The sequence below is a fragment of the Anthonomus grandis genome, chromosome 2 (assembly GCF_022605725.1).
Source record: "Anthonomus grandis grandis chromosome 2, icAntGran1.3, whole genome shotgun sequence".
NCBI classification, from domain to species: Eukaryota; Metazoa; Arthropoda; class Insecta; order Coleoptera; family Curculionidae; genus Anthonomus; species Anthonomus grandis.
The window spans coordinates 24419999-24428996 of record NC_065547.1 but is presented as its reverse complement, the minus strand read 5'-3'; the positions used below and the strand labels follow the sequence as shown (position 1 = coordinate 24428996).

At 29.4% G+C, this 8998-nt stretch overlaps 1 protein-coding gene across 1 annotated transcript; it reads left to right on the top strand.

Annotated features, from left to right (window-relative positions):
• The first annotated feature begins 323 nt into the window (after positions 1-323).
• LOC126733573 (homeobox protein engrailed-1a-like) lies at positions 324-8372 on the top strand. Its single transcript, XM_050436922.1, has 2 exons — positions 324-1346; positions 7459-8372. Exons 1-2 carry the CDS (start codon positions 707-709, stop codon positions 7788-7790), a joined length of 972 nt encoding a protein of 323 aa, XP_050292879.1. The 5' UTR covers positions 324-706; the 3' UTR covers positions 7791-8372.
• Positions 8373-8998: the final 626 nt, after the last annotated feature.

Genomic DNA, 8998 nt, shown 5'->3' with positions numbered 1-8998 from the left:
TATATCAAGGGAAAGTATATAGTTATTAAATAGGTAAGTTCATTAGGTTAAGTTGAGTAAGACTAGATTAAAATCTTTTCGCAATACATATTTTAAAATAAAAAACAATATGTATATTTTGCTTAGTTGGAAAAGTTAAGGTGGTAACATACCATTTTTTTTTTAAATATACGTAATCGTATTTAATTAAATTATGCATTCAAATACGAAAAAAATACATCAAACCACTCAGCAAGTTTGATGTAAATCCACCCAAAACAACTCACTTTAATAATCGACTCCTCCAAACAAATCGAGCCCTCCTCAACAAACACCTTCATTACCATCAGAAACTCTTGGCATAATCAACACACATCGAAAAAAGAAACCTCGAAAATTAACCCTCGATAGCCGCAAAAACAAACACACAGCCATAATACCATCTATAGCGTGACAGAGATACCAATACTCGCCTCGCCGATAAATTGAAGCGAGAAGCAGCTTGGCCCACGCCCCGTCCACCTGAGCGCATGTCCGAGAGGGCGGACCAGAGAAGCCCTAGAGCGGCCCCCATGTAATAAAGATGACTATTTTGAAATCTCACTTCAGTTTGACAGATCCGTTTTGCTGGTAAACACTCACTCGCGTCCCAAGGAGAGTCAAGTGTGTGTCACTCACTCGTTTGACGGTTTAGTTAAGCAGTTAGTGTGGTGTATGTATTATTATTATGGCGTTCGAAGATAGGTCGAGTCCAAATACGGCCACCAGTGAGGGAGGTGGTAGCGGCAACTTCAACTCACCTAACTCACCTGAGAGTACTAGAACCTCACCTTACACTTGTATGACTATTTCTAATTCGGCTCAGGTTGTGCCAAAAATGGAACATTCGGAAAGGTCATTTTTTAGAATCACCTCTTTTGCTTTACCAAGTCCTAAAAGAGAGAGTGACTCGCCTGTAAGTTACAGAACACCATCACCTGCCTCAAGCATGTCTCCTCCTCCGGAAGTGATACAACCCATCAAGTACTCAATAAGGAATATTTTAGAGCCCGATTTTGGTAAAAATGCCGTACTAAAAACGAAATCTCATCAACCGAATAAGGCAATAGGTTTTCGTCCCTATGAAATTGAAAATAAGAAGAGCGCTTTGGGATCTTTATGTCAGGCAGTATCTCAAATTGGCACTACAACCCCTAATATTCAAAATAACAATCCCAAATTGCCACCCTCGGCACCATCGAGTCCAGTAAGTTTGAAGAGCCCGAGTTTGCTTAGCCCCAAAGAGGTGAAGAAGGATGAAAGCAATGTGCCGAATTTGTGGCCTGCCTGGATTTATTGCACTAGATATTCTGATAGACCTAGTTCAGGTAAGCATTTGTTGATTTGATTGTATTAATCAGTCGGAATAGATCGGTTAAACACAGGAGTTTTGTTTGTGCTTATGTTATTTGTTAATATGTTTTTTAATTTGTTTGCATTTAATATTGAGTTTTTTAAGTCATATATTATTTGCGAAAAGGCTTATTATGTTTCTTGCGGATAATCTTATAACTAGAAGTAAAAATTATATTAGACCTCAACTAGAATGTTATATTATTTTGTAAGCAGATGTAAATATTTTAAAATTTAAAAAAGGTTTTTTGAAAGCATTAGGTAATTTCGAATGGATATATATTTATGTTTTTATTATTATTTATTTTACCAACGTAGTAATAATATATTTTCAGCTATTCTTAAAAAAATACTATTATTAAAATACAATATGTACTATATTATTTTTAATTATTTCGTTAATATATTTTTTATTTTGCTTTAAATAACTTTTTTGCAGTAAAGTCGTTATAATTTAAATGTTAAAGTTTTTGACCTTATTAAGACATCGTAAATTAATATTTATTTTAAAAAAATAGTTATAGAAATGCATAAATTAGAGTTTAAATCAGTATAAATTAAAATTTAAAATGGGATTTTTATTTTCAAAGCAAGGGACATCTAATAGTAATCTTAGCTATTCCATTAAACGTGTAAAAATATGTTTTAATATACCTAAATAGCGAAGCTAGTTTATAATGCATAGCTTAATTTGGCACGATTTAAAAAAAAAAAAAAGAGAATATTTATTTATTACAGGAGTATAGACTGCTCATTGCTTGAAGCATTTCTTAAAAAATCATTTTAAACTTAACATTATGTTTTGTTAAATATAAAAATTTTAAAAACCTAAAAGTATACAATAAAATGAAAAAAAAAATTTTTAAAATAGACCCTAATATTTAATAAAATATAACATAAAACATTTAGGGCAATATTTACAAATATGGTTACAATTTAGTTTGTCTGACTGTGTGTTGCCAGTATTAAGTATTCTATCTATGCATTTTAGCTATTAATTTAATGTTTTATTGATTATAAAATAAAATTGCACTAAAAAGTATATTTATAATTGCATCATTTAGATGATAAAGATTCCTAACAAAAAAAAAATTAAATATTAATGCATGTTTTCTTTTATTATTTATCAGATAAAATATTTTTAATAATAGCTTCGCAATTGTATATTATATTTAAAAATATTCTAAAATAAATTTATGCATATTTAGGAGCTGCAAAAACTAAAGTAAAAATCATATTTTCCAATTAATTTAATGTTCTTACTAAAAAATATATAATTTAAACTCTTTTGGTATAAAAATATACAATTATTATTAAGAAAAATAAATTAAAACTAAATTGAACCAATCAATGTTACCTAAATCGAGAATCTAGAATAAAATTAAATAATAATTTTTAAAAAAGGTCAGAAAAAAACGTTAAATAAATATTTTTTCTAAATAAAAACTTTAACATAAATCTATAAATTCTTTATCCTTATTCAAATCTGAACTACAAACCTATATAATTGCCTGTATAACCAGGGTAGAAAAGAGATCTTCGGAATTATAAATAAAGGAAATATTGTATAAAAACTTTTATAAAGTTGACGAAAAATGGCAAGAGTTTTCTGGGTATATTATACTCCCCACCAATAGGCACTAAAAAGAATTTAAAAAAAAATTGAATATTGTTACTTCTAATTTCCTGTTAATAATTTCGACTTTATTTTAAATCAATTTAAACATGTTTGGTATTTAAAGATTTACATTCATTAGTATGAATAATTACATGTAATTTAAAAGTAGACCGTTAATTTGCCAATTAAAAAACAATGTCCCTCTACTTAAACTAAACAACTTTTAATGACTCAATCTAAACCCACTTAACAAACTTTCCTTTCCCCCTAGCAAATCTTACATCAAAAAAGCAATATAATGATATGAAATTACGTACAAGTACTGAGAAACTGTAATTTACTATTCAGCAAAATGGCTTTAATTAATAAATTAATTGAATGCTATAGAACACGAGACGAATGCATATAGACTTCATTAACTTTTATCGCTAAAAGCGTACGTATCTATAGATAAATAATGCGAATTTATTTATACGTATGAAAAAGGAAATGCGAGATGTAGCAGCACTGGGATTTATTGCTGTGCAACAGTTTGATTTATGAGTTATTGCATAAGGTCGGATCATATATGTACAGTCGTTTGAGCAATTTTTTATGTCTCTTATTATTGCGAAGAGTAATCAACAAGAAGTCATTAAAGGTTAAAAACAAGATATACTACCTGAATTGAAAATTACAATTTATTTATTTTATAAACAAAAGATTAGATTAAAATGAAAGATTTTAAATGAATTGTGAGTTATTTTAAAACTCTTATAGAATGTCGTTGAGAAAGGTACACATGAATTCTAGTTATTTACTGTAATATCTTTATTATGCAATTTACTTACAATACACAATTTGATAACTTTTATTCCCTATATCCTTATATTAATTTAGTACTATGATAAAATTATTATTACAATTACTTGAGATTTATTTTATAATTTATAAATAATTAAAAAATTCCATCAAAATCCATAATTTTTCAGGGTGTAATTCCCTCTTTAATGATGGCTTAGGTAGGTTAAGAATTTACCAATAGAATTACTTTAAATATTGTGACTTTAAATATTGTTTTCGGCAGTAATCAAAACTGTAACTTTATTATAAATCATATATATTTTCAATAAATATACAAAAATAAGTTTCAATTTTAAATATGACAATCTATCTTTCTATCTATCTATCCCTTTACCATAAGTTTATAAAAGTCTATAAAAAGATTTTGTACACAATATTCTGCTATTTTCTAATAACATTCATTTCTCCTCTCAGATTTCGAACTCAACATTTCTCTTAAAAGCTTTAAAAAGGATTTAGTAGCAAGATGTTGGCAATGATTGTTTTCGAATACCTTTATGAGGATAAAGGATGTATCTAACCTAAAATAAATAAAACTATTTTAGTATCCGTCAACTTTATTAAAATATATCTAAACCAAAATTAATTTGCTAATAAAGAATAAATCTACCAGTAAAAATTTCAAAAAATATATTCGTTATTTACTTACAGCAATTAAGAACGTTTTACTAATAAAAAATATAATGCTATAATTAAATCATACATATATATCCATAGTCTAATGGTTTAACCCAAGAATTCTTAGCCAACATCAAAAACTTTATGTAAGTAATATTATTCATATTTTATATTTTATTTTTAGTTCTAAAAATGATTTTTATCAATTTCTTAAAATTGTCTTATATTAGTTTTCTTCCACTTTTATCTCTGAAAATAAAAATTCCGAGCGATAAAACTATGTAAATATATTAATAAATTAAATTTATTTAATTAAGGACATAAGATTAACTAGGTTTTTCTACTTCTTGCATAAAATCGTAACAAATACATAACTTAATAGGATACAATTCCTTGTAAAGGCAATTTAATGAGTTTTCAAATTATATTTGAAGTTACGTTTTTAATTTTTTTTAAATAAATTTATAATTTATATTTTACAATTTATTAATTATATCTTAGCATGTATATATTTATTTCAGTGCTATAATATAATTAATCAATTGTAATTGTTAGTGCGAAGAGGAAATGAACGGTTTTTAATGTCTTTAAGTGAGATTAAAGTTTTTGAAACATTTATTGACCATTTATTTTAAAATAATTATTAAGTCAATTAAGCTAAAGATTCAGTTATAATTTCATAAGATTTACACCTCAATATCGTTGCACTCTTGCTTTTAAGAAACCACATTTAGTGCCTTAAAAGAATAACCACTTAAATTTTAAAAAAATAAAAACCATCATTAGTCAAAGTAGATGCATAACCTAATAAGATATAATTTCCTAGAAAAAGCTTTTGACGAGTTCTAAATTACTTTACTTTAAAGCCCAAGACAAGAAAAAATTGTTTTGCCTTTAGCGAATTTCTTAATCAATTTGAAGGCGAATATCAAATAATCGAGTTTGCACGCCCACACACTTCTACAAAAACAAATAAAGGACACCTTCAGGCGCTCAATCTATAATTTTCTAATTATACGCAATAACTTTTATTAGATTGTAAAAATGTTAATCTGTGCACGGCCGACCCATTTCACACTCTCGTTTTACCCTAAAGACTTTCCACATAATAATTTTATTACCCAATCCGAACTACACGAACACGCACCGACAATTTCCCACGGCCCTCGCTAGATGGCGCTACAATTCACATTTTACGAGGCCGCCTAACAACACTGCAAAGAGAATCAAGGAGAAGAAGAAGAAAATGAAATGAACCCTGTGGACGGAGATGAGGACCACACAAGACGAACGCCGTGGGCAGCCGCGCCGTAATGCGATACTTTCTTAGAGCTTAAGCTCGATTATTGTATTAATGCGGTTTCGGTAAAGAAGAGTTGTTTCTGCTTTTGATTGATTTGAATCGTAATTATCGGTGTCGATATTTGCATAAGCAAATTGCTGTATATATAGAATAATAAATATTAGATATACATGTGTCATCCGCAAAGATATTAAGGATATACTTTTGCAAATAAGTTTACAGCTTTAACAGTCGCAATTTCTTTACTGGTTGCCTATTTTTCAGTATTTTATCTAGAAGTAACAAAAAATGACCGAGATCTCAAACATATTTTCAATAGAGAACTATTTCCTGTAATCTCAATTTCAAACCCTGCCACTTATATTATGAGCTTTGCCTATTAATTCATTATAGAACCATTATCAAAATAAGCTTTTCTTTTTAACGATTATGCTTTGTGCCGGAACTAATTTCAACATCACTCATCCAATTTTCTACGTAGATTATATAAAAGATATAATAATAGTAAGTAGACAAGTAGTAAGAGGTAGTTCAAATTCTTAAAATCGCCACTAAGTCTGGAGAAAGAAAATGGGGACTAGTTGGTCACTAATAAATCCAATCCAAATATTTATTAAAAAGTCATATTGCATTCTATTTTCAAATACTCTATGGAAATTTCTTTCAGACCATAATTGGTTATTATGGAATTTTAATATTGCTGTTTGCAAAAAACATGCTTCTTTATCCATAAATCGTATTCAACTTAAAACATCTTGATAAAATGTTGCTTTTTTACATAACCAGTCATAAACAGCAACTTTTAAAGGAAAAGTTGCCATACCGTAACATAATTTAATTATAGTTGGTGCGCAGTTTTTCGTGGACGTGTAAGGTCCTTTTCGATTTGATTAAGCCCAATTCTTTGTTTTGAATGGGGTTTACCACTTTTCAGTGTTCCTACAATATGTGCGGATCTCTTGGAACTGCCTGGTTCATATAGTCGCGGGTGAATGTTGATAAAAGTTTATATATTAGGCAGCGGGCGTTGTAGAAATCGATCTACATACAACCACGGCGCTCGTCAAGCGTTACCCAAGGCAATTCCGTAAATGAAATGCATCTGTCATATTGAAAACAAATTTAAAGCGACTTATTTCTAATGGCTTTTTGAACCTGCCTCTGCAACAAACCACTGTCAACCTTCACTGCAAATTTCAACCTTATGTTAAAAAGTCTAAACCTCATGTCGAAACCATTATCGTCACTAAAATCTCATAATATCCGAAACGTGTTCAAACAATAAAAAATAACAGCTATTAAAACACAATGCCTGGGTTCTATCGATTTAATTCATAGTACCGCCACCGCGTCTAGGCGTCCCTTATCAAGATGGTACCGAAAAACATTCAGTAGCCACCTAATTATCGATAGTTCCTAAAAGCGAAAACAATGCTCACTGATTGATCTTCTCCCATTAACATAACGAATAACACCATGGTCGAAGTGGTACGTCGTTGACGGATGTCTTTGATCGAGTCAAGAGATTATTGATAAAAAAAGAATTCGTTAGTGGTTCTGGGAGGTCCTTAAATCTAGCTAGTCTTTTTAGTTAATTAAACATATTTTCTAAGAAATTTATTAACTACTAAATTAGGCTTTACGATACACATGACATAACTATTGCTTTTAAATATTTAATTTAAGTCAACATTTTTATTTCCAGGTCCTCGTTCAAGACGTATGAAAAAACCAAATAGCACCCCAAACAAATCAGAAGATAAACGTCCCAGGACAGCGTTTTCTAGCGCACAGCTTGCACGCCTTAAAGCTGAGTTTAATGAGAGTCGCTACTTAACCGAGAGCAGACGCCAGAAGCTGAGCGCTGAGCTGGGACTGAACGAAGCTCAAATTAAAATCTGGTTCCAGAATAAGCGGGCGAAAATCAAGAAAAGTTCCGGACAAAAAAATCCTTTGGCTTTGCAACTAATGGCACAGGGGTTGTATAATCATAGTACAGTGGCGTGCGATGAGGACGATATGCCTTTGACAGGTTAACACGTGCCAAAAGGTTATTAAGATGATGTATGCGTTTGTGATCTCATATTTTTTTATTTATTTATGATGTTGTACATATTGTACAGTGTAGATTGTTATATCCATGTGGGCATATTATATCGTTATACGTGTTATAATGTATATAGTTTAGTATTATGTTGATGAAGATAAAGACTATCTCATGAGAAAACGTATTTGATTAAAATTTATCTTGTGTAAATCTTTGGTGATTGATCACGTTTAAGATCTAACATTGTGATCTGCTATGGATGACGTTTTTCTTTATGGGACCTATCCTTGCTTAATATACCAAATTTAAAAGTGGCATTTTAGTTGTTTATAAATTGTAAAAAATATAGATTTGCCAAATGATACGCCTCTGAAAATCAGCTTTATAGAGATTTAAATATTGTATTAGAAATGACTGCATTCCTCCCTTATAAGTGACGGCTATGACTGTTGTTTTCTGATGTATAGTTAGACTGACGACTTATTATTTAATATTTAGTGCAATGATTTTTTTTGTATATAGTATTATTGTTATGGTATATAGAGATGAAATACAATTTCTGTTCTTCCTTATATATTAGCATTTTTATTTTTAAACTTTAACTATTTACAGTCATGACAAAGAAAATAATCTATAAAAGTTATACTTAATCCTGTATTGGACATCTTGATGGTGATCTTTCAAAATTTAGAAATGCTATACCATCATAGTATAATCCACTAAAATATTATATTGTTCTACCAGTTTTACTTTTTACTGATTATGATCCTCTCGAAAAAGGTGTGGATTGTCATTATCCTAGTATAATAATAAATGCATATTTAAAAAAATATATATTAATACTCAACAAACTGTTTATTACTATACATTTTTACCGCTAAATCGCTTCAACTTGCATAAATTTTTTTGGCGTAGTAAGATGGAAAAATTGTTTTCTATGTAAAATAATATCCGACACTATGAGCGAATCATTTGACCTACCAAAGTTTAAGTTGATAAAATGTATGTTGTTACCACATATTTTCGCTTATGTCAACCGATGTTATTTTTTTAAATTTGGTTAAATAGGAGACTATATATCTTTTAAGATGATATATTACACTTAGGATAGCCATTTGAAAAAAGTCTAAGGTCGATAAATTATTCATTATTCCTAGACATTTCACTATTCGCTGGTACATCAACTGATTTAATTTAT